Below are 26927 nucleotides of genomic sequence, written 5' to 3' on the forward strand. Positions count from 1 at the left end.
AGAAAGAGAATGAGAGAGACAGCAAGAACATACTGTTTGTCTCAAGAGTGAAGACCTAAGCTGGCCTAGACTTCCTAGCCCAAGGTAAGGACAGTACCCAAGCCCAGGCTGACATGTGACAGAAAAGAGAAAGGGTGACAAGACTTGATTTTCTTATGTAGGAAGAAAGGGCAAAGTAGATCCCGAAATGTGCAAAAGGAACCAGACAGTATTTAGACAGAAGTTTGACAGTGACTCTCCTCCATTAAAATGGGGCATGTGATTAATAAAATTAGTCCTCAACCATGTGTGGACAGATGGACCTTCAACATCGTTCCCCAAATACAGTGGGGACAGGAACTTAGGAAGAAGTTTAATTTCTTTTGAGGGGGAGAGAGAAATGAGAGGAGAGGGAGAAGAAAAATATCCCAGGGCAGACTTCATCAAGAAATGGCAATGTTAGTTTTACATTCTCCAATAAGCCACGTCTATAATGGTGGTTCAATGAATGTTGGCTGATTGGCAGGCTGGTGTCGATTTCATAGGCATTAGTAGAAATTCTGGGACTAAAATAGAGGCCAGCATAAAGTCCATCTGTTTGATTGGACTTCAGAATCTACTGCTGATTTCCCTGTCGGCCTAACACGAACCCTAAGCTCTTTAAACTCTTCCCTACCCCTCTCCTAACCATGCTAGAAACTGTTCTATATCGGAAGTTGTTTCAGAGTGCCAGTGGCTAGAAAGGAGTCCACTGACCCAAGCAAAATCTCCATGAGGTTCAGACAGACCCAATGGCTCTGTGCCATGATATTCGTGTGATCTTGAACAAGTTACTTAAGCTCTGTAGATCTCGCTTTCTCACCTACAAAATTGGAATGATATTTACCCAGTGGGAAGTTGTGCAGATTAAATGAGTTAATTTAGAATTTCATCTACTAATTGATTTTACATTTATTGAGCTTTTACCATGTTCTGGGCTGCATTGTGCACTAAGGATATAAAAACTTAAGATTCAGTTCCTGCTCTTCAGAGTCAGGAGAAAAGAGACATGTAAAAATGAGCAAGTACCATACAGTGTGATAGCGTATGAATGAAGGTATGTGTCAGTTGGTTCAGGAACACACACACTCAGTTTCTAGTCCTGGCTACAGGGAAGTCAGGAAAAGCTTACCAAAGGAAGCAACATCTGAACTGAGCCTTGTAGAGCCATTAAGAGTAGCCAAGTGGAAAAGGTCTGAGGTGGGAAGAGGAAAAGTTGATGCTTCTAGACAGAGGGAAAAGCACATGTAAGTGCAGGGAGGTGAGAATATGGTAGATTAAGAGAACCATAATTTCTTAGGGCTAGAACTTTGGTTTAAGTTGAGGAATTAGGAAAAATGAGAATGAAGAGGCAGGCAGGAGTCTGGAGCCAGAAAATGAAAATCAAAGCTTCTTGGCTTGGCTTTTGAGTTTTTATCTTGATGTCACTAGGGAACTATTGTAGAGTTTTAGTCAGGGAACTGACATGAATAATTTTATGTTTTAGGAGGATCCCTCTGACACTGTGTGAAGGATAGATTCGAATATGGCTAGATCAGAGACAGGGAAAGGAGACAATTGCAGTAATTCATGTAATAAATGACAGAGGCAATAATAGAGGAAATAAAGAGAAGCAGGTATAAGAGAAAGATAAATGAGAAAGAGGAATCACCTAGAATGACTCCCAGGTTTCTACATTGGATAATTGGGTAGATGGTAGTGCCAAGGTTGATAATATAAGAAAAGTACATTGGAAAGAGAGAGGAGAAAATGGGGAGCTTAGTTTTTGAGTTTGGTGAACTTGGGATCTCTTTGGGACATAAAAGTAAAGGTTTTAAGAAGGTCGTTGAGCACATAAATCCAGGGCTCAGGAGAAAAATGTAGGTGTATAAATTTGAAAATCACCACTTCTAGGCATGGGTTGTCCATGTAAAGTCTATGCAGCTAGGTCTGTGAGAAGATGAGAGGAACAAGAATGGAACCCGGGGGTACACTGATAAATAAGGGTAGGTAGACTGAGAGTAAGGCTAAACAGTAAGCCAACAGAGAAAAACAAAACAGAGGGGAAGTTGCAAGTAGAAAAGCAGGATCACCAGTGTTAACTACCAAAGAGAGGTCAGCAAGGCAATAAGTCAATTTACCGATTGAGAGCTAGGACAAGGTGACATTGGGAAGGGCAATTATAATTGAAGCACAACATGCAGGGTTAACTCAATAAACAATTTCCATTCTGCTCCTCAAGTATACACAGTGGGAACTCAAGTAACACTGTGACTTTTTATTAACCGTTTGAAATAAGTTTGTCTCTTTAATATTTTTTAATTTAAATTTTAAATTTCAAAAAATTTATTACATTGTGGCAAGAATACTTAACATGAAATCAAGCCTTTTAAGCAATTTTTAAGTGCACAGCACAATATTATTGACTATAGGTACAATGTGGCACAGCAGATGTCTGGAGCTTATTCATCCTGCGTAACAGAAACTATATGCCCACTGATTAGTAAGTCCTCTTTTCCCAGTAGCCCCTAACCTCTGGCAACCAGCAGTCCACTTGTTGAGTCTATAAATTTGACTATTTTAGAGATCTCATATATGTGGAATCACGCAATGTTTGTCCATCTATGACTGGCTAAGTTCACTTAGCATTTGTCTCCTGGGTTCATCCATATTGTTGCATATTGCAGAATTTCCTTCTTTTTTAAGGTTGAATAATAATCCATTGTTTCAAATAAGTATGTCTCCACTCATGTGCAGTAGGCAAGTTGTGTCTTTAACCATCGATTGGTTACACAAATTGCTCATCTTTCCCCTTTCCTGCAGTGTAGGCCTGCAGTTGCTTTAACTAGAATTTCTATTTGTTGAGCCAGACACAGAGCTAAGTATTTGATTTTGTCAAAAACCATTCCAAAAGGGGCTGCCCAACTCTGCTGTCCTCCTTTCTGCACTCCCTGACTCTCAGAAACTACAAAAGCTCTACTTGTGTTTCCAGTACCCTGTGACAGAAAAGCAGGGGAATGCTGCACTCGGCGAGGGGCTGCTAAAGAGCCTTCACTGCCAGAGGGGCTCGATGGGAATCCTCAGATAAAAGCCATCAGAGAAAAACGTCGATGTGATTTCTGGAATTATCATGATAAGAGATGGAAGGAGAAGCTCATTGCAGGGGCTAGATAGAAAGAACAAGGAGGTGGCAAGGAGAAGAAAAGTTTCCCTGGTTTCTTTTCAAAGAAGCTGTAAGAAAATATTTGAAAAAGTGTGAATGTTGGGAAGTCAGAAACTGAAGAATGAAAGACCTCAGCTCTCGATAACTAATCCCATGGGCTTGTTTGTATACGAAAGACCAATGGGAGACTCTTGATATAAAGCATGTGTTTTAAGAAATCTGTTGCTGATACTTTATATCTGATGGTCTCTGCTGCAACCTTCAGATAATAGCCTCACAGGGTATTGCGAATGCAAGGATGTACAGAGCGTTCTTAGCACTGGCTCCCCCAAACTGCCTGCTGACGGTGAGTCAACTGGTTCTGTTTCTGACAGTTTATTTTCGTTTTCACCGAGTTCCTGTATACAACAAGTGCTGCCTCTGTTCTCTTTCGTAGCTGAAACTGCTTAACCGCTCTGGAGTCCAGTTCTGGCCATCCTGCTGGTGTGTTCTGCACTTCTGGGCAGGTCCTGTCCTGATAAATAGCGTCCTGGCATCTCTGTCCACCTAGTACAATGGCAACTCGAATGAAGGAACGCTAGAATTGCCTCCAGTTCTGCAAAGCCCCTTCAGAGGCTTAAGAACAGCTCTCAGGTTGAAGATGATATTCTGCCCCAAGTTCTGGCTACTTCCCTGAAGGTCTACAAATCAGAGAAACAGAGGCTCCCAACTGTCACAGAGGGCAGGAACAACAAGAAACAATATTCCACCGAAGAAATGGAATTGCAAATGTCAGGCTTCCACAGCCTTCCCCTCTGAGTAAAAGAAATAAATTAGCATTTACCTAAGTTAGGCCAATTGTTTCATTTGTTTAGTTGAACCACGCTTTTGAGAAATCTGGAGAGGCTAGAAGTTAGTGGGGTGTTAGTTGCATATCATTTTGTGAGAATCACTATTCAAACAAGGAAAACCACCAGGCACAAGCTATCCAAGATAGAAAGAACAAGGAGGTGGCAAGGAAAAGAAAAGTTTCCCTGGTTTCTTTGCAAAGAAGCTGTAAGAAAATATTTGAAAAAGTGTGAATGTTGGGAAGTCAGAAACTGAAAGACCTCTATCTATTCAAAAGCCACATAATACTTGTATCTCTTTCTATGTACCAGTAACTAACCTGCCTCAGCCCGGAAAACAACCACAAATCCTGACCAGCGCTGACTCTCCTCAGTGCCTGAGGCGAAAGCAGGAATGGACACGTTTGGCAAATAGCGAGCATGAGCCCTGAATTTGAGAACAGTGAGAACTGATGGGGGAAGGGAAGCAGACATCAGGACACAGGCGCCAGTGTGCATGAATCCACGTGGCACCCCCGACAGAATGTGAGTGGGAGCAGGTCTTTTCGAAGCTACATTCAGTGGCAGGCAGTTGGTGATCCATACAGTCTCCGGAATCTGACTGCATGGTCTCACCCAGAGGTTTCCAAACTTTTTTCAACGTTTTTCACCAAGGGCCATATGCGGTAAAATGCACAAACAGCCGGGCCACTCACTCGAGGTGAAGGACGTATTGCCTCACCTGGTTTATTTAAGTAAACTAAATATATTTCTGGAATTTGCTGCGGGCCAATTAACAATGGATTGCGGGCCGCAGTTGGCCCGCGGGCCGCAGTGTGGACACCCCTGGTCTAAACCCTGGCTCCTCCACCTCCTAGTTGCATGACCTTCAGAAAGCCATTAAACCTCTTTGGGCCTCCTGATTTCTTTGGGGGTTTTTTTGTTTGTTTGTTTTGTTGGTTTTTTTTTTTTTCATCTTAAATACCAACACCATAGGGATGTTGTGAAGATTAAGATAAGTTAATACATAAGTAATCTTCACAGAACCGTGCTTGGCCTATAAATACTGACCTATAGACGTGTTAGCTATTATTACTAACACTTTATTATCTGTCAGCCACGGTTCCTATCGCTTTAGGGAATCTTCTATAGAGGAAGAATTGGCACAAACCAGGGTTTTGACTCCCTAAATCTTCTGATGCCTTTCCTTTCATTCCTCCTGTTTTCTGCCTTGGGTGGAATCTATACTGTTTCTCACCCCTTTTGAGAAAGTTCCCCCTTTTCGAGCTTCTCGTGGAGTACCTGCCATTTTCCTCATTTCTCTCTTGCTTTCTCCGCTATCAGCCAATTTTCCCTCACACTCTTTTCTTGGAGAACAGAATCCAGCATATTGCAGGACTGCTTAAGAATTTGTTGAACAAACAGTAAACCAGACCATATACACACAATTTAGTCCCAGAATATAATGATTTCAGACTATAAAAAGGAAACAAAAATTATTTCTAATTTTGAAGAAAGGGATCACAGAGAAAGAGATAAGTGGTCACTTGCAAAACGATATTCAGAAATACAGTATTAAAATAATAATAATAATAAAAAAATGCTTTACAGTGGGGTAGGGAACTTTGGTGGTCTGTATGAGCGACTGTGACACTGCCTGACTCCAGTCACCAATGTTTCTTTCAGGATAAGACACAAACGATCTGACTGCATAAGGCAAAGAGAGTCAAAGATCTCTCCTTGATTGCTCAGTAAGCAGCAAGTTTCCAGAGAGGCCTGCTCTAGATTGTAATGACTGCAAATTCCTGAAAAGGCAAGCGAAGCAGGGCAGTGGAAAAATTCGACCTCCCTTCCCAGCCCCCTTCCTAGAAGTAGCCGTTAACAAAGCCCACGAAGCCACATGACGGAGCTGCTCCATCTAGGAAATGAAATTCTAAAAATAAGCAATTCTTATAATGAATTAATGAGTAAATAGTTGTCACTAAAAATATATGCCAAGTCAAAAGACTGTGGAAAATTCGAACATGTACTTGAAGTCACGGATTGTCTGAACTAGAAGGGAGTTTAGGGAATTAATGTAACCCTCTTGTTTTATAGATATGGAAACTGAAGCCCAAGGATATTAAGTGACTTGTCCAAGGTCACCCCGTAGATTGATGGCAGAGCCAAGACTTGATAGGCCAAAGGGAATGGACTCGCTGATTTCTAGGATACTAGGACCACACTGAGTATAGAATACTGCTTGAGTTATGCAGCAGCGAGGAGAGGCAGAGCAGAGAAAGAAAGCAAGGAAGGGGATTGAGGACTTCCATGCCTGTAGACTGGTTACAAAGATCCAGTGAAAGTTCAGGCTAGGATTGAAAAAGCAACCCGAAGAGGAAATGGAGCAACAAGACCCACCGGGCAAACAGCTTGCTGTCCTGGAGCGAGTGGTTATTAAATGGTGTCCTGGGGAATTGGGGACGTTCCAAGAATCAGCTCGAAAGGGCCAAATAGCTTTTTCACGTTCTAAAAACGGCTTGAGCTTTCCTTCGTGAAGAAGGGCCCAGGTGCTCATCCATTATTGAGCATGTTTAAAAAGGCATTTAGGAAAGAGCACCAAGAGACAGATTTGCAACCACAGCGTCAGTCCCAGGAGGGCTGCGCTTGCTTAGAAAGGGAGCACGGTTCATGTTCAGCGATATGGGAAGAGCCAGCAAAGGCAGATGTCCTGGCACCCTCCGAAACACCTATTGGCATCTGTTCTCCGCTCCAGCAGTTCACTGGGAAGTGAATGATACAGAGGGCAAATGCCAATGGTGACAGACCTCCCTACTGTCAACACACTCAGACCAGGAAGCCACAGCCAAGACGTTGCACCTTCTGTGGAGTGGGGTGGGCACATCAGGAAGAGGGATTTCATAACATACATACATATATACATATACAGTTTCTACGTAATGGGATAATACATAGCACTCGAAGTCATGTGATAAATAGATGACTATAAATAGGTAACAGATAAGTGGACAGGTAAATATTTAATATATTTCATAACATATTTAGTTTTTATATTTTAATGGTATATATTTATGATATACCACTCACAATATATTGTTAAAGGAAAATGTAGATTACAAAACAGGGTGTAGCATTTTCTCAACTTTATAAAAATATGCCTTTATATGTATAAGGCACATTTAAAATCGATAAGAACATGGAGGAAAAAAGACAGGAATGATAGGGACAAAACGTTAACGGAAATCATCTCTGGGTGGTAGAATCTGTGGTGAATTTTATTTTCTTCTTTATGCTATTCTCTATGCTATTAATTTTTCCTTAATAAACAAATACTATACTTTTGGAATCAGATACAAATAGCAAACATTATTAAATAAAAGAGGTTTGTTACTCCAGATGGGATGGGATTCCTCCTGTTCTGAAAAAGAGATCCTCATAACTTTGTGTGCAATACAGTTAAAACCAGGTAAGGCATTTTCCTCCTCTAGGATCTCACACGTAGATCTAGTCGTTTAAGTGGACAATAATTCAGCTAGAGAATCAAGTATAGGTGGGGATCATTGGGAGTCACCTTGGCGGCTGCCTATCATAGTCATATTCTTCCCTGTATTACAGCTTGTGCACATTTTCTTAAGAGAGTGCATTTCTTGAGAACAGGGTGTCTTGTTTACCTTATTTCCTCTTAGAACCTAGCACAGGGTCCTTCATTCAGGAGCCCATCAGTATGTGTTTGTTGAATTGAACTGAAGCTGCCTGATGACAGACATAATAATTCGAGATACGGAAAACAAAAGTGATGGCTTTAGCTGGTGGGCTTTGAGGTCCTGATTTCACGTGTAAAACAGTAATGCCTATGGGGATCGGAGAAGAAAGGTTCATCTGAGCTCTGCAGAGAAGAAAATGCTATACCCTCATCGCGGTTCTTTGGATACAGGAAGTTTCATTCTGAGATCGAGCATTTCCAACTTCTGCAGTGGGGTGGGGGGATCTAAAATAGCATGTCTCCAGGACAGAAAGAGACCAAGAACTCTCCTTACATCCTTATTTAGCATTTGCACAAAAATAAAGATACAGGTGCCATTATTTTCATTATTAACTCTCCTTCCCTTTTATCCTGAATACTCAGAATCTCATCTGAGTATGACTCTTCTGCCTGGACAACTTCAACCTCCTCTCTTTTTGACTCTGCTTTTCTCCTTTCTTTCTCTCTGCTTTAGTTTAATCAGACTAGCTTGACTGAAATCATCTTGCTCTCTCACTCCACTCAGGCTCTGTCACTCCCCTTTAATTGCTCTCAGCTCTCATCTTTCTGTTCTTAAGGCAAGACATTTGCCTGGCTTCAGTTCTAATTTCAGTTTTTCCTATTCCACATCTCTTTTCTTTCATTTGCCCATCACCTTTCCTTCATTGTCCTGGTCTCCTGGCTGAGTTTCTCCTCTACTGAAGCCTTCCTTTCGTTGCCAGATAAATGCCCTTGAATCATTCAAATTCCCCTTGGCACCACACGTCTATGGAGCCTTTCCAGGATATTTCTCCAGTAAAGACTAATTTGTTACTTGGCCATGAAAACAAATAAATTAATTAATTAATCAATTCACACCTTTCATATGCCTAAGACTTTTTTTTTTAATTAATGTTTATTGGGGTGACAATTGTTAGTAAAGTTACATAGATTTCAGGTGTAATACAATTCTGTATTACATCATCTATAAATCCCATTGTGTGTTCACCACCCGGAGTCAGTTCTCCTTCCATCACCATATATTTGATCCCTTTTACCCTCATCTACCACCCCCCTCCCCGTTTACCCTCTGGTAACCATAAACTATTGGCCTAAGACCTTTTAAGGCATTAAAAGTTTACATTTCTATATTTCATTGTCTGACAAACAGAAAGCCCTTTTGACAGGTAGTGTCTTTTGCTTTCTACCACTCTAAGGTGAATTTGGAGATTCAGTACAATGGAGGACTGACTGCCCTGAGTACTGATGCAGTAAGACAGTACTCAGAATTGTCAGCTGTCCCCTGGGGCTCCAAGATGAACTGCAGTGACAAATCAAAAGGCTGTGTCTGCTCCATTAACACCCAATTCCCTATACCAGAAGGTACCCATTTCCAAGGTATACATTTTAAATCGTAAGCAGGGACTGAATCTTTCTGAACTCCTCCCTTTTCTGGGAGTTACAAACTCCAATGTCTGTAAGAACCCGGTAGATCATGAATAAAAGGGCTGGGACATCAGGGGGGCTATGTTGAACTGGAGGGCATACATTCCATCCAAAGGCGGCTACCCCCCCAGTGTTGTTGTCACTCCCCTGATTTTCAGGAAATCCAGAAATGTGGAGTTTTAATGGAATCCTTAATTTTTAAGTGCTAGAACCCAATTTAATCTTAACGATCTCTCTCTTAGGTCACATAGAACCTGTCTGTGATCCCAACGCAGTCTGTGGACTGCTAGCCTGTGGCCTTTCCTGATCATCCTCACCAGGTGCTCGTGGAGAGGCACATCTTGACCATAGGGTCAGATGGACACAACTGAGGAAGTGAAACAATTGCCACAATCGCTGCCAAACCATGTCAGGCTCATTTAAAATAGTAGGTTAGGGTATGTCACTTAATAAAGATAGTTTTCATGAAACAGTGATGGTTAATGCTTCTTGATTCTTTGGGAAAATTAAACATAAATATTGGAATGTTCATAGCCTGGCATGTCAAATTATAAAAATTCATATCCCATTCTCTAAGACAGTAGGAATTAAAACAATGGAAGATCAAATATATCTACGTCCCACCATAGCTCAGAAGTGGGTCTGTAGTCTCTACATAAAGTTTATACAGAATATACAATATCAATATAAAGTTTAAGCAGAAGACCTATGGGCATAATTTGAATTTTTTTTTACTATAAGTAAGTTGCCATTTAAATTTCTAACAGCAGCCATTGGACAAACTCCTTAGAAATGAAACTGGCAACTTATTTAAAACAATAAAGCTATTTCCAAAGCCCTTGGTGGGGATTTGCTGGTCATATTCAATACTGTTCCCCCAGCACCCAGAACAGTGCCTGGCACTTAGTAGGGTCTCAGGAGATACTTGCTGAATGAATAAACCCAGACAGTCAGCCTAATATCAGGGAGTTTCGGTAGTAGAGTTGCCGAAGACCACAGGTAATTCAGAATCCCCTGGAGTGAGAGGTATACGCCTTAACTCTGTCTTGCTGGGCTTCTGGCTCTGTCCTCCACTTTATGGAGGGATACAGATTCTGTTTTATTTCAAAGTTAATGGCTGGAAAATAAAATGAGAACAGAGGACAATGACAGAGTGGCCGTCTTAAATATCCATTAAACAGATGCTTCTTGGGTAAAGGAAATGTCTGTGATCAACTATCCCTACGTTTTACAGGTTAAAACTCAGATTGCTGGCCCTCATCCCTAGAGCTTCTGGGGTGGGACCTGAGAATTTTGGTTTCAAATAAATCCCCAGGCGATGCTGATGCTGTTGGCCCAGGGACCACACTTTAAGAACCACTGGTGTAAACTGTCAAACACTGTGCAGGTGTCAACTGTTGCTATTATTCACTGTCCATCATCCCCTTTGTATTCAAGCCAGACTATGACATGTCTTTTGACAGAAACCACTTTCTCTCGTAGAAGGAATTCCTTTAATGGTTGTGGGCCCATGTCCCCTCGGGCATGACGAGGAAGCCGTACGGGAGACGGGGGGTTCTTTATTTTTAAGCACAGAGTGGTGGTTCAAGCACAGAGAGGAGAACCAAATGGCACAAGGACACATTGCAAGGTTTCATCAATCGTCATTATTGCTTAATGTGCGTTTGGTTTTTATTTAATGGTTACGGAGAACCGACAATGTGCTCAATCTAAGCTGAGGAGGCTTGTAGTTCCCTGATTTCTGGGTGATGGGCCCAAGCACGGTGTGCTGTGCTGTGCCGTGGACTTTCCCATTATTTTCTTATTACAAGACTTAAGTTTTTAAAAATCCCTGGGCTTAAAGTTGTTTAAGAATAAAGGAAGAAAGTTCGCTTATTGCCGATTTATCACTAAGCACGTTCAGAAGTCTATTTGCTGTTTCCTAGCTCCTTTCTTTTAGTAACTAAAGCGCAAATCCAACCTTGTTTTGTGTGTGTGTGTGTGTGTGTGTGTGTGCGGTAATTTTTCTCCACTTATTTCTAGAACACAATTTCAATTGTATTATTATTGGTTTAAAATACGTTCAAGTGAACTAACTGAACATTTGCATAGCACTGGCTACCTGCTTAATGTCCTACTAAGAGTTTTACATGAATTAAAAATTTTTTGATCTTTACAGCAACAGTTTGAGGTAAGCACTATTATTCTTCCTATTTTATAGATGAGGAAATGGAGGCATAGAAAGGCAGGGCAACATCTATTTATACTTCTTCAGATAAATCACTGTGCTAAGCAGAGGTAAGATATAAAGCTTCTAGGCTTTTAAACTACGCCTCAAAGAACAGTTCAATAATCCAAGGTTAAAGGGAGAGCATAAGGCAAGGCATGCAGGCATAAAATTACAAGAGGTGTTGAGAAGGGTTTAGTTGCAATTACACTGGCCTGTGAGCTAAATTCAAGAATGAAGGGGAGGAAGGTGAGAGGGCAAGTCAGCCTTGAATGTTGGGACTTGTGAGCCAGGGTTGGGGGCACATTTGTCCTGTGGAAGCATTTCCCAAATTTCACTTGTTCAAGTAGCACTGCAATCATTTTTGCCACATCTGTGTACCATCTACCCTATTTTTGACAACATGTGAAATAACCTTCTTTTTAAAAATATATTTATTTAGACATTTTCACATCATTACTCTAAATGGGAGACAAGTATCACTAGCCAAAGACAGACCGTGACGCTAACAATAACTAGACGGTTATTTAAATAAAAAATATTCATCCCTCTTAAATTAACACATGTACGACAGTGAAATCCACAGTCATACTTGGGGGATTATTAAATGGCAATTATGAATCACAGAAGATCAGTGTTCTTATTCGTTAAGTTTTGCTCCTACTTTCTCTCTCATATATACTGGGGTGCCAAAAAGAAAGTATGTAAGTGGACACTTTGGTCAGCGTTGCTCAAGCAGTAGTCCGCCGTAATCAGAAGTGTCTGGACACTGATGGTAATCACTCTGAGCACCTCTTGTAATTGCAGAAGTCAAACGTGACTTGTATTCAAGTTATTGGTATATATTGAGTATTACAATTTTAATAGTTTTCCTTTCTTAAAATGTGTATACATTTTGGCACCCCCATATATATATATGCATATATATATGAAAATGTATACATACACATATATATGAAAAAATATATATATTTATCTTAATGAACTTTCATCTAGTTTTATATGAGATCCTCGCTTAGCTAGTTGAGTTCATAAAATACTTGGTTGATTGTGTTTTATGAAAAACAAAGTGAAAATTTCATGTCACTCTCCTACTAAGATTTAAGGACTATTTTGTAGGTCAGCTATTTTAGATTCCCCCTGGTGTTTCCGTGTTTCTCTGCACCACCATCAGATGTCTGATCAGTGGGACTGGATGGCCACAGTGCCACTGCCATCCATGGTGGCTGTACTTTAGAAGAACTTTTAAGGCAAAAGATAACTCTTCCCTAGAATATCTCCTCTGTTGCAATTGGGACCTAGACAGCTGTTTCTGTGTAGCTATGGCCTTGGTTATCGAGAGGAAGATGTTCCAGCTTCACGGTTTGAGGAAATATGTTCTTGCTCTCAACTGAAAGGAGAGAGAGAGAGAGAGAGGAGAGAGAGAGAGAGAGAGAGAGAGAGAGAGAGAGAGAGAGAGAGAGAGAGAGAGAGAGAGAGAAAGAGAGAGAGAGAGAGAGAGAGAGAGAGAGAGAGAGAGAGAGAGAGAGAGAATGGTGAGGAGGTATAGGGATACAGGGATGCAGAAAAGCTTTTTTGTTGTTTTTATCTTTCTTGCTTCTCTCCTTCCTTCCCTTCCTCCTTTCCTTTTTCACTTTTGTTAATCTCAGGAAAATGTTACATTGAAACAACCAGGCACAGTCTGGGCTAACTACTGCCCTTGCCCCATTTCTTATTACTTAGTTTAGAGACGTAAGTGATCGGGCCCACATGTTTCCATGGTGAGATCTGAAATCTGGTCTACCAAATTATTCCCTAGGACTTTGCTACATGTTCACCCTCTCAGTCTATTTGTCCTCTCACACTGTGTGTTAAGGCACAAAGTCTCCTGGACTTACATGGAACTAGATGTCAATGACAACACCCAGTTCTGCCACTCTTTTGCTGTGTGACTTTCAGCAAATCATGGGACCTTTCTGAGCGTCAGTTTACTTTTTTGTACAAGTATTTCCCAACCTTTTAATAGGAATCCAAATAGATTGTATGTGCTAAAGTTCTTTATAAATCACATTGCTAATGAGGTATTATACAAATGTTAGATGTGCTAGTGCCCAAATCTTGCTAAGATCCCTTAATCCCAGGCTAGACTGTTCTAGAAATTGTATATCTTTCTCAGCTCCTATCAGGAAAATAGAATTTTTTCTCCCACTCTTCTATAAAGAGACTGCTGAAGTGGCTTAAATATCCACCAGGAATTCTACCTGAGAGGTAGTATTCTGTTCCTTTGTCAGCCAGCAAGCTCCCTCCCATATGGGATGAATGAAGGAAAATAGTACATATTAATACAGGAATAGCCAAAGATGATAATCTTACAAGATACCCTACACAAACCCTTGAAGTAGAAAAATGTAAAAGGATCTAGAGGCGTTTGGTGAAACAGGGAATGCTGTACACCTGGGAAGGACAGCACGAAGGGTGGGGTTCTTTCCCCTTTATGTCTGTCACTCTCCCTGACCACTACCTTCTACATGGGCCCTTCTCCTCTTTATTTCCCTCCCCAGGATCACACTTTCCCTCTCACCATTTCCCTGGCACAGATTTGCTTTATGTTTAAACCTTCAGAACAGGTAGCTGACAGAACTAAGACCTGAAATGCCCATAGAACCAGCAGTGGGACACCTTTACTGGGTATCAGAGAACACCTGGATCACATGAGGTGAGGGCTCCTGAGCCATCTTAAGGTCTCTCTCTCTCTCTCCCTCTCCCTCTCCCTCTCTCTCTATATATTTATATATGTGTATGTGTGTGTGTATATATATATATATATATATATATATACACGTGTATATATATATATATATACATCAGAATGAACTGAAATGTTCACCAAATTAAGATGAGAACTAATTCTAATAGAGAAAATAATAACATCACCCCAGATAATCTGAGTTCTATGGCTATTGTGGGAGATTTGTGCCTATGTGTTTTATTAATAGCTTTAATTCTTAAAGACAACTTGTTTTCTTAATTGGCCAACACTTCCTTTCAAATCCTTGTACTGCAGGTCCATCAGCAGAGTTACCATGCCATGGTCAGAGCTTCTCTCCCTGTGCACACGCATTATTTTTACCCTGATTCTGGCAAGCTCTCATAAATAGACATTATGGAGACAGAGACGGTGTGTGGCCTAGTACAAATCCATCGTCACTGTAGGAAAAACTCCCAGCAGAAAAGCTCCGGGCGTTAGGTCATTAGAGGCTTGCTTATGTACGAAGGATATTGACATATTATAGCTTTAATGTAAAACTTCAGCTCTCAGATAAAGTCAATATGCGATTAATATATGCAAAAAGCAGCTTGTTTGGTGGGACTTACATACAGCTGACTGCTACAAAGGCCCAGTCAGTCTTGAGGCACATCACCTGTGGGTATGTGAGTTAACCAGGTGCTGTCCCCACTGGAGAAAAAGGGGATTGCTCTCTCTTCTTTCTGGGTTATTGTTGGCCAAGGGGATCGACATAGCACTAGAAAGGATGTGCACCAAACATGAGCCCTACTAGCTCCCCGGGAACATGGGCCTGAATTTTACAAGCCTACAACCCTCGAGAAAATGGTCCCAATATGATGAAAGCTGCAGAAAGACACAGAATGCATGGCTAACCCTATTCTCTATGTGATGTACTACCAAAGATAAGAAATACTGTTATCAGCAAAGTTAGAGGACAGTACACTCAATCAGGTCAAAAAGAGAAAGCCCTCTGTGACTCCTTAAAGACCAGGAATCAAAAGGAGAGCCTTCCACACCAACTGCATATGTGCTCCTGGTTGTCAATGAATTAATATAACCCAAGTCATTCTCAAATTCAGGGCTGTCGTTTTTAATAGGGACATTAGATAACAAGAAGTGTGGCCAAACCTTGTTACCTTGAAAAGCAGTCTTACGGCATCAAAGTTGGACTATCAAAAACTCTGAAATTATTTTCATGAGAACCAGAGTCTCTATTTAATACACGTATGAATATGTAATCATGAGGGATCAGTTTAAAGAGGCATGATATAGCCTTACAATGGATTATTAGACAGTCATTAAGTGTCATGCTTTTGAAATAAAATAGGAAAATGGCTACAAAATCATAGCAAGAGAAAAAAAGTAGATTTCAAACTGTTCATATATTATGTTCCCAATTCTGTTGTATCACATTGTATTGTGTTATAACATACACACATACACACAACATGCACTGAAAAAACGTCAGTAAGAAATAGAAAAATTTAAATGCTAATTCTTTGTAGGTGTGTACATAGGTAAATTTTATTTTATCTCTCGTAATGTCTTTAACAAGCATAAATTACCTTTATAATAAGAAAATCATAAATACTGTTTTAACCTGTATATAAACAAACACAAGAGTCTTCTAACCTCTACACTATTTTCAATATCACTACTTGGGAAACATTACAACCGAAGAATTATAAAGACAGTTCAGAGGACTCAAGAGCCAACCACAGATAACTGTCACGAAATAAAAACTCAATAAAATTTAAACACGATGGATGAAAGCCATATATTGGCTTTGGGGTCACTTTCCTCTTTACCATGTTTCCTTAAGCCAAGGTGAAGCCAGCTTTAGTCTCTGAGTTCAATTTTGCCTTTTCTCCCATCAGCATGTCCAGGTTTCAAAAGTAAAGTCAACCAAGATTATCTTCTTGTTTTATCCGTTTCATTCAGTGGCTGACGACAAGCGCATGAAGACAACCAGCCTTTCTGAAATGACATTTCTGAAGTCTATTACCCCAATATGTCCTGCTCTTCTCTCTGAATTATTTGACAAACATACATGGGAGTAGCAGCTTCACTTTGTGGATTCAGTCTCACAGCGGTGTTGTGAGTTTGGAGGTTAAGGGCACACCTCCTGCTCCCAGGGGTTAGCCCGTAGCAGTCTCTTTCTGAAATCTCAGAAATGGGTGTAGGCAAAGGGGGTAAGCCATGGCTCTTGGAGCTCAGGGAACAAGAGAAGGGAACACTTGGATGTGAGAGTTTATGATAACTATAACTTGGAAAGACAGCCAAAAATATATAATCCAGTGGCCCTGTGTGCAAGCCATTGTCATAAATAAAATATATATTAGCAGTCATTACTAAGTAAGCAACATGAAAGAGCCACCCAATTATTATTCCATATCAAATAATAAAATTTAAAATCAACGTAGGTTATAGAAAAGTGTCACAATAAGCACCTCTTTCTCCTTACAATGTACTCCCCACACCCTGACATGAGGAAAACTACAATACTAATCTGGTGCGTGCAATGCTTGGCTCATGGTAGGTGCTCAGTAATTAAAGTGGGAGGACAGGAAAGGGAAGGGAAAAGAGGGGAAGGGAAGGGAAATGAAGGGAGAACAGAAAACCCTCTCAATGACATATAGTTCATGCAGTGTTGTTTGGGTAGGACTGTACTTTACAGAGCTATATGAGGACATAGCTGATTTTTAGGACTTCCAAAGTCATTGCCTGGGGTTGTTAACAGTTCTGGTACTCAACACTTCTCTCTATTAAGAAATTTTCCCTGTAGGTAATATAAATCCCTTCTGCTTGACCTTAAGCCCACTTACTCTGGTTTTGTCTAGGAAGAGAAAGTAAACAGCTGATCTCAACACCTGGAACAATAATTCTTCACACATTTAAAAAGAGTAAGTCATCACCACATTGCCTTTTCGTCTTCCCCTCAACAACCCCAATTCCCGCAGCCTTTCTCCATAAAACCTGTTTTCTAATCCCTTAATCCAATGATGCATATTAGTACTCAGTAAAAAGTCAGCAAAAATATCATGTCAAATGGCGGTATCAGGAGATCCAGAACAAAAGCCCCTGAGATGAGGAGCTTCTGTCTCACGTCCTCAGACACCCTGTATAGAGTCTGGAAAGGGCATGGATATTCTCTGGCTTCTCCTCTGAGCCTGGGAGGTGGAGCATGCCTTGTACAAGTGTGTTTGGGCCATCACCAAATATTTACCGGCGTCTTCAGTAAAGTCTCGCATTGTGCTGGGCAGAGACATACAGGGGAAAACCAAACAGACATGGTTCCTATGTTCATGAGCCGTCTGTCAGTTTGTATAATACTTGAGTGAGTCTGTGTGTGTGTGTGCACGTGCACGTGCGCATGCACGTACGCACGTGCGAGGGGATGGACAGACTGTTTTGTCAAACATCTTTTAAGTGGAATATGCCATAGTAGTGATCAACTTGCGTTGTATTATCACCAAATGGATCATTCTGGAACATGATCATTCTAGTCCTTAGGTGCTAGTATCACATATCATCCATACCTGAGGTTGGTACTGTCTCCTGGATATTGCAAGCCTAAAATTATAACTGGGGTTTGGGAAGCTCAAAGAATGACCCAAACAAACTGAGAATGTTTTAATCTACAGAAGGAAGGGCATGTTCTGGAAGGTGGAGGCAGAGAAGAGGGAGTGGGCTTATAAAACACAACTCTTGTCTCTATGGGGAAAAGACAAGCAGAGCTGCAAACCATACAGATCCCCCTGTAATTCTGGCCCGGACAGTCCCTTTAAGGCCTGTTTACATCGTACAGCCTGAAAATGCACCATCATCATTTCTTGAAGTCGTTACTCAGACACACCCCCACTGCATTTCATTTTTATTATCCCCATTTTAGGAACGATTAAATGGAAGCAGAGAGCAGTAGCAATGAAGCAAATCATGAGAGGCTCTGATAAAGACAGAAGTCTGAACGCTTGTTGGAACTGCTTCTCTGTGCCAGACTATTTTTAATGCAAGTTTTATGCAGCTGTCCCCCACGTACAAATGAACCCACTGTGCACACAATTCTTTTTCACCATTCCCTACCCTTTTCCAACTCATTATGCTATGCATGTGTATGCGTGTGTGTGTGTGTGTGTGTGTGTATTCCTTTTTAAATGTTCTTCTCCATGTTACTACATACCAGAGAGATGTACTTGGACTTCTGTGAATATAATTCTGATCCAGAGATCTCTTTGCTCTTCTAGCTACACACACACCCCTTGCCTATTTAGTGGATAATTATATAGGATCCCATTGAAGGTTCATAAAAGCAGTTACTAATTGTTTTTTAAAAAGGAGGCTGAATAAATATATATTTGTATATACTTGGAGTATTTTCAGAGCAAATACATAAGACATTGGGAATAATAATTGCTCTGGGGAGGGGCTTGGAGAAACCAAGGATCATAGATGATAACAGGACATTCTTCTCACCATTTGACTCTTTTTGGGTATCATTTGATTTTTTTCACCATGTGCAAATATTATCTTAAAAAATTACACAAGGAGGGTAGGGACAACCAATTGACATTTGCTGAAGACTGGCAATGGTTCAGGTGCTATTAACTGGTGCTTTACTATGAAATCTCCTTTCATCTTTATCAAAGCCATACGTAAAACCCTATTTTACAAAATGGAGGTAGACTCAGGTAATACGAGTCACTGAGTTTACACAGCTGATAAACAGCAACCTGGGTAATTGATCTCAGCTCTTTCTGATTTCCAAAATTATGCTCAGTCCCATGGACTATGTGGCCTTGACTTTAAGTGTTTTGAAAGGAACCACATTTATGAGACAGTAGCTTCGAGACTAGTTTTTAAAAATCTGAAGAAATATTGTGAAATTCCATCACAGGGTTCGCCTCAACCACTTCATGAATCTTCCCGGGCCTTCCTGTTGAAACTGTTCAGGCATGCCTCCCCAGAAACAAGCCTCCCTGGAGCTCGCCCCTGTGCCCTTTGCTGGTACTCAGAGCATTCACTCCAAAGGTGGGAAAGGTGCCTGCTCTCATACAGCCTTCAGTAAACCACTCTGTCTAAAGGGGGAATTTTCAAGTACAGGTGAAATGGCTGGTCAATATTCTAACGCTCCTAAGCATACAGATTCTTCATTTATCAGCAATGATCTTTTGAGTGTTCACTCCTCTTAAGTGGTAAGGATTGTAGAGGTGAATGAGGTCCTTGCTCCCATGAAGCATCTGTCCTGGTGTGAAGAGACAATCAACAAACATACAAGCAGTTTGTTTAGTAAGTGATACATCAGATAATAAGTATATTGGAGAAAATTAAAATCAACCGTTGTGATAGAGTGACAGGATGGCTACTGTAGCTTGAGTCATTAGGGAAGGCCGTCGGAAGAGACGATATTTATCTAAATGACAAGAATGACAAATATGCCTGGGGAGCTACTGTCCTTAAAAACGAACTCCGGTTTCTTCTGTATGCTCCAGCTCTCCCCCAATTTTCATTCCAAGCTTCTATTTATTTACAATGTGAGTTTACAACCCCAGAAGTTAGAGCTGGAGAGGACCCTAGAAGTCTTCTTAATCTCATGCCATGCTTTTAAGACATGAGGAAAAAATGAGCCAGTGAAGCGAAAAGAGCAGGTCACACAGCGAGTTAGGAGCATGACGAGAAGCTAAGAGTCCAGTCTCTTAGCCCGTGTTTCTTCCACAAATCCAGATTCTTTTCCTGCTTATCTCCCCAGTATCCATCTCCACACTGCAGAATCCTTACCCTGGTGCCTACCTGCCTGGAGTCCACAGACACTAAATCTCCCCTGGACCACAGGGGACCTTCTGAAGTAGTATTAGGAATTCTGAGAATGAAGAAAGGTCCTGGGGGCCAGGGTAACAGTGGAACAAAAGGTACAACTTCCCACCGTGTAGTTTCTCCACATCCTAGACATGCCCTGGAGCTGTGCCTGGCTCCTGACATCCCTTTCTGCCCACAAGTGAGTCCCAACAAGGACTTCCAAGCTAGGGAGCTGTGTGGTTCTGGGAACTCTGTAAACACAAAAGATCTTTTGTCAGCAGTGTTCCCTGATTTAACCAAATTGACGTGAAAACGTTCCATTCCATAACTCCAACCCTTCCCAAAATGCTTTACAGAAAGATAAAGAAAAGAATTTCTTTAAATAACAAATTCCCTTAGTACACTTAAAGCATGATCTATGAAAAATCAACCTACATAAAGATTTTATCTCTCCTCCCACCAAAAAACAAAAAACAGCAACAACAACAACCGAAAACTCAGCTATTGTGTCAAGGGCAATAGCATAAACTTGGATTCTTAACGATAAATTTTAGACTCTTGCAATGTAATGGTTCTCATTCATTCAGCACATGTTTATCGAACTACTCTATGTAACACACTCTTCCAGGGTGCTGTGAGGATACAACGATAAAAGACACAGCCTCTGTCCCTGGAAGCATGTTTACGCACAACTCTAATGCAGGCAGATGTGATGAATGCTACAACAGAGGTATGGACAAAAGCTACAGGGGACAAGGGAGTGAGAGATTAAGTCTCAAAAATCAGGGAAGGAGACAGCAATATTTTAATTGGGTATCAAAGGATGGTTATGATTTGTATAATTGCACAATTCATCCCAAGAAAAGGAGACATCATGACATTGCTGTACAGGGAGCAACAAACACTCTCAGAACAGAGAGGAGTCCAATGCAGCTTGTTAGTGAGATGGGAAACAACGAGGAAGAGAAGACAGGCGTTGGAAGGTAGACCAGAGCCTTGGATGCAAGAATAGATGAAGTTTGAACCGAATCCATAAACCACAGAAGCTTTGAGCAGGTTTTGGGCAGAGAAAGAACATAAGCAGAATAGTGCCTAAGGAAACTCACCTACAGCCATGCCCAGGACTGACCTGAATGGACAAGAGTGGGCATCGAGGACGGGGAGGCACATCACATTGTCCTTCGATCAAATAAAAAGAAAGGAATATATTCAAGAGCTAAGTAAAGGCAGAATTGATAAGGAGGAAGGGACACCAATTCCAGGAAGGAGGGTTTAGTTTTGTAAAGGGTTGGGCACCACAGGTCTCAGAGTCCAGCCTAAGGAAGAGAACTCAGTACAAGTGACAGCAAGTGGTGTCTCTTTAAGAAACGATGGTTTGAGATACCCCATACTTGAGACAGTAATCACGAGTTTATTGCACAAAAGCTACCCCAGCTGGATGACTTCTGATCCATGCATGAAGCCTCAGTTATTAATAAATCCTCTTCTGGAGGTATAGAGAAGTGCCTGTTATACAGGAGGGTACCAGCACACTTCTTAAATCATCTTGTCTCTACAGCAGCAGTGAAAAGCAGCTTGATTGGGGTGAAGAGCAGGAGCCCAGGGAACAACCATTTTTGAACAAATGATAACTCAGAGGAGGGAGGGCAACTTTAATCAAGAATACCAGGAATAATGTAAGCCTTATAGCTGTTCTTCAATATGAGGAACAAGACACACCGAGATCTTTCAGTTTGAAGGATAAGGTCCTAGGTTCCACTACCTGAGTCACACACGCCCAGTTTCACCAGTGAGCAGTCATATAACTACCTTTCCAGGGTTCTCTGTGACAACACTGAATTTCAAGTTTATCTCTGGCCTCTTTTCCTGGCTACTTTCTCTCGAAATGTGTAGCACGGTTTCCATTCTAGTCAGAGCCCTGACATCTTAAAGCCTGTTCTCAGCCAACTAGCCCATGGAGTTTATAGAAATTGCCTTAAATCAGTGTTTCCCAGAATATGAATTTCAGGCACAAAGGGGTGCTGTGATAAAACAATTTTGGGGAAATGCCAAATTAAATAAAATGAAAGATGTTTTTTGCTATAAGACATCTCTGAACTTTCAAATGCTAATGTGTTCTGAGAATCTCCCAGAGTGAGAAACAGTAGGTAGCATCTCCCAAACTTATATATTTGCAAAACCATTTTTCAGCAAAGTATCTCAAGGGATAAATGCCCTGCAGGACATACTCCAAGAAATACCAGTGATGACATTACTCTCAGAAACATTTGTATTTAACTAGGGACCAGGAATAGTAATAAAAGCTAATACCGATTGAGTGCTTACTATGTGCCAGGCACATTTCTAAGTCCTCTACATATATTAATATATTGAATCCTCATAAAAACCCTGTGATATTGGTACTATTGTTATTATTATTATTATTATTCCAATTTTACAGATGAGGAAGGAGAGGCACGAAGAGTTAAGAGTACTGTCCAAGTTCCTAAGTAGACACGTTAGTGTGTAGAGGAGCCGGGAATTAAACCTCGGCAGCCTGTCATCTATAGAAATTAATTTCTAACGGTAGAATTTCAGACACTGTGATCAGCTGGCATTGGGAGAGATACTGAGAAGAGCCTTGCATGGCAAGCCTCTCAACACAGTACATCCATACCTGGCTGCTCATAAGTTAGGTTTCACAGGCCTCCCCAGTATACTGTGTAGGACGTGACTTCTAAATTGTACCACTGATTCGCTTTCTTCACCAAATTGTGTTATGTTGTATATGAATTACTCTTCCATTAAAACAAAGTCATGATTCAGACAGCACCATAATCAATAAAAATAGCAATATATAAAGAAAATAATTACTTGATTAACCAGCATAGCAAGAAAATGGAGATAGAAATTTGAGAAATGATTTCTCCTATGTTCTCAAAATATTGATCTCTTGTTCCCCAGCTAGATACCCAAACCAAGGGACTGTTTTCATTCACCGTGCCACAAAATGTTACATCCCTGCCCCTCTAGTTTACTGGAGAATTGCCAAAGACATGTCCTACCCTCTCCCACTTCCTCTCCTTGTTCAGAAGGATTATCACCAGTTTCGGATGCATCTGGTAGCCATCTTCACTGAAGGACAGATTTCTCCCCTCAAAAGTGACATTGATCAAATACCTGTAAAGATAAAATAAAAGGAAGGTTAAAAGTATGAAGAAAGTATGCCGGGAAGAAGATAGCTAGGAAGAGAGAGAGAAAGGTGGACGGAGATATACACGTAGATAAATATACAAACACTATGTGAAACTTGGTACCTCTTGAGCTCCCATTTGATTATGCAATAGAGTCATCAAGTTTTCACCTATTAGGAAAAATATGAGAAGATAATACAATTTAAAATAAGGGCTCTGAGTTTGAGTTGAGTCTATAGCTATGACTTTGAGCAAATTACTTAGATTTTTGAACATCACTTTTTTCCCCTAGCTACAAAAAATAATGTAATAGAGAAACCTACTTTATTAGGTTTGTAGGCTTAAATGAGGCCTGGTGCATAGTAAACCCTCATTAAGTGTTAACAATTATTACTCAAAAAAGGAGGTGGTTTAAAGGGCAGAGGTGGTAGAGACAAGAAAAGAAAATGGAAGTGTACCAAGACAATTTTCTGCTAAGAAACGTGGCATATTGGAGCTTACGGTCTCTCCACATCCCAGAGATAGGCACATGTTTTTGAACTCTTGCTAAGATCCTGCCCGACCCATAATTCTGAGTTGTGAGATGAGTCCAGCAATCAGGGATCTGGTTCCATAAGCTGCATCTGGGAACCAGGGCTATTGTACTCTGTATAGTGCACAGAAAATACTGGGGCAGAAGGGGAACAAAGAAGAGACATTTCACAGAGAGCTCTTGGTACAGGCACATAAATTAGCAGAAACTCTGGTAATAACAAGAGTTAGACAAATGAAATCGTCTTCCTCCTCAACACCTGCACCCCCAGCTCCCACCATTCCCTTGCTGGCTGCTCTGATGTGATGAAGAGCGTTCCCTCACTGGGAATTCCCACAGGCGTGGTCATTACAACTGCGTTAGTGCAACTGCGCTGATAGTAATTAATGTCCCTGTACCATCATGGCCCATGGAATCAATAATGATTAGCTCTGTGTCCACAAGACATGCGACTCTGGAGCCCTGGGCCTGATGCTGCTGTGAGATGTGTCTCTGCCAAGAAGCGAAGGGGGTATCTTGTCATGGCCATGAGGGTTCTAAAGGGCTTCAGAGACGTGGCCAACAGTGATTTTCTAACACTGCATCGAAGGGGAGAAGATGAAAGCATCCGGATGCAGCTTTAAGGTTCCTCTTTTAAGTCTTTTCATTCAGTGAAATGGTGAGATTCTTTTGACTCGTCCAGGTAACACTGGCGTAAGCAACATGGTTGCTAGGATGCACATCCTTTAGGCAATGATAAAGATGACTAGGCATCATGAGCCAAACTCTCATGGACCACTTGTTACTTCCAGAGCTGCCTGGGATGTTTAAGCCTGTCATTCTCTGGTCTCATGTAGTTTTACCAGTGCACCCAAGAGCCCTGAAGATCTCACAGAGTAGTGATTCCTTGAACCTCAGAATTGAAAGAAACCTTCACAATGAACTAGCTCATCACTTCTTAAAGTTTATGCCTCCCCTCTACAGCATCATAAAATCAGCCCTCTCAGCTCTTCTTGAATACTCCCACTCATGGGGAGCTTATCACTCCACCTGCCACTCCACGTGCCACCCTCAAGGTACCCATCTCACTGCCCAGCAAGCCCTTGAGCCGGGTCTTCTCCTTGGATATTACACAGTCATGGTCTAATAATCCTTCTTTCATGTGGGACCTCTTCAAGCATTTCAAGACATGTATCATGTATCCCTTTAAAATCAATTTTAATATTTGAAGAAACCTTAAGCTCATTTAGTTGTATAATTTTAACTTAATAGATAAGGAAACTGAAGCACAGAGAGGTCAAATTACTTGGCCAATGTTCCACAGCAAATTGGGTGCAGAAATTACATTTTAAGCCATAGTGTCTGTCCCACGTCCTCTTTACCATACGACCCTGATTCTCCTATGCCACATATCCCAGGTTCCTTCATGAGGTTATCCTATGCTATGGCTTCAAGTTCCCTCCTCTTATTCTCTTATCTCTCTGGACGTTTCCAATCGGTAAAAGTGTAGCATCCCTAATTGGACCCAATGTTCCACTTAGCATCTTCTCCATTCCCTGTACTGCTCTTCATCTCTCAGCTCAATGATGCTGGCTCGAGCCCATGACTAGTTAAAAGATAACAGTCACCTCTCCTGTAGTTTACAACAACTTCAACACTCCAACCAAAGTCCTACGTAATTCATTGCAAGGAATATAATTACAAGAGTATAAAACAAACTATTTTAAACAAACCAGAATTTAAGTACCCAACATAATTAATTTGGAAAATATGTTGTTACTACAATACTGCATTGTTTAGAATGATTTCTACAAGTGCTCAGGGAAGGTTTATGAGATAAATGCTAAAAATGTAGTCTCGTCTTTTTTTAGGAGCAAGAAAGAAAGGAGGGGGAGAGGGAGAAGGAAGGAAGGGGTAAAAGAAGGGAGAGAAGAAAGGAGAGAGAGAGGGAAATAGAGAAGGAAAGAGGGAGAGAGGGCAATAAATTACCTGACTTAAGCACCCTCCTTTTCACCAGACATGGCTCTGAATAATTCTGACTTTATCTAAAACACCATTAAGAATATTTAAAAGAAAGTGTCCATTTCAGAGGGCAATTATGAAAGAGAAGTTCCAAAAATAACTTAAGTAATAGGTAGCATGAACGGAGTAAGTACCTAGCCTCTCACCGTGACTTCTTTAAATGAGACAGCACTGAATTCAGTGTATAAGTTGAGAAATACAAATGTTGAGAAAATAAACCATATTCATGGACAATGTAATTGTTCTATAGTTAAATCTCTCTAATTATTCCTGCTCCAGATCCTTCTGATTTTCCTTATAGTTTTTTTCTCTTTCTGGGATGTTCACCCCCTTCCAGGTCAATAGATTCATTTTGTTTTATCTGGTCACTTCTCACATATTTTACACTTACCAAAGCTATTAATAAAATTTATGACATTATACAAAATATTCTTCTCCAAAGTATCCTTTAATCATTCCTATCCTTTAGCACTATTTACATTAATCATTTCACGTTGTGTTTTTCTGAGTCATTCCTTCTGACATGCTAACATTCAGCTATTAGTGAGGAGCTAACAAATACACACCCTCCTTGAACAAGGATGTCCTTTCAACGGCAGAACAAACCATCCATTCATTGGTAATGAAAAGTGTGAAAAAATAATTGGGAGTGTGGTCACTTGTAGACATGTGACCTTGGTATCTGAACCTCAGTGTTTTCTTTTTAAAATGGCAACACCATTGTTACCTCCAGTTTATCAGGTAAGGCTGCTGTGATGATGACATGAAATAGTGAATTTAAAAATCTATATAAAATGCGATACAAATATAAGGTTATACAATAGACGTACTCAGAAAAAGAATAGCGGGGGTGCCAAAAAAATGTATACAAGTGGACACTTTGGTCAGCGTTGCTCAAGCAGTAGCGCGCTGCAATCAGAAGTGTCTAGACGCTGATGGTAACCACTTAGAGCAACTCTTGTCATTGCAGAAGTCAAACGTGACTTGTATTCATCTTTTGCTATCGGTATATATTGAGTATTACAGTTTTAATACAGTTTTCCTTTCTTAAAATGTGTATACATTTATTTGGCACCCTCTGTATATTTGCATGATTTGAGTACTTATCACATTTTGGACCTCAGTGAGTAAAAGTGTAATGATTACATTTAACAAGACCCAATGGAGAAATGGAGATTGCAGTATTATCAATCAATTTAACTTTCCATAAGACATGAAATTATCCAACTATCTTTGGACCTGACTGCAATTTGTCGATTTTGAACATTAATTAAAACCTCAAATCTTCCCAGTATATATTGTCAATAAAGGATTAAACTATA

At 40.7% G+C, this 26927-nt stretch overlaps 1 protein-coding gene across 1 annotated transcript in view; it reads right to left on the minus strand.

Moving 5' to 3' along the window:
• GRIN2B (glutamate ionotropic receptor NMDA type subunit 2B) overlaps window positions 1-26927 on the minus strand; it is a 398438-nt gene that overhangs the window by 81249 nt on the left and 290262 nt on the right. The window contains exon 6 of the mRNA XM_033118774.1: window positions 22944-23058. Within this exon, the coding sequence (XP_032974665.1) occupies window positions 22944-23058 (115 nt within the window). The remainder of the gene's footprint in view (window positions 1-22943; window positions 23059-26927) is intronic.

Source organism: Rhinolophus ferrumequinum, chromosome 10 (genome assembly GCF_004115265.2).
Source record: "Rhinolophus ferrumequinum isolate MPI-CBG mRhiFer1 chromosome 10, mRhiFer1_v1.p, whole genome shotgun sequence".
Classification (NCBI taxonomy): Eukaryota; Metazoa; Chordata; class Mammalia; order Chiroptera; family Rhinolophidae; genus Rhinolophus; species Rhinolophus ferrumequinum.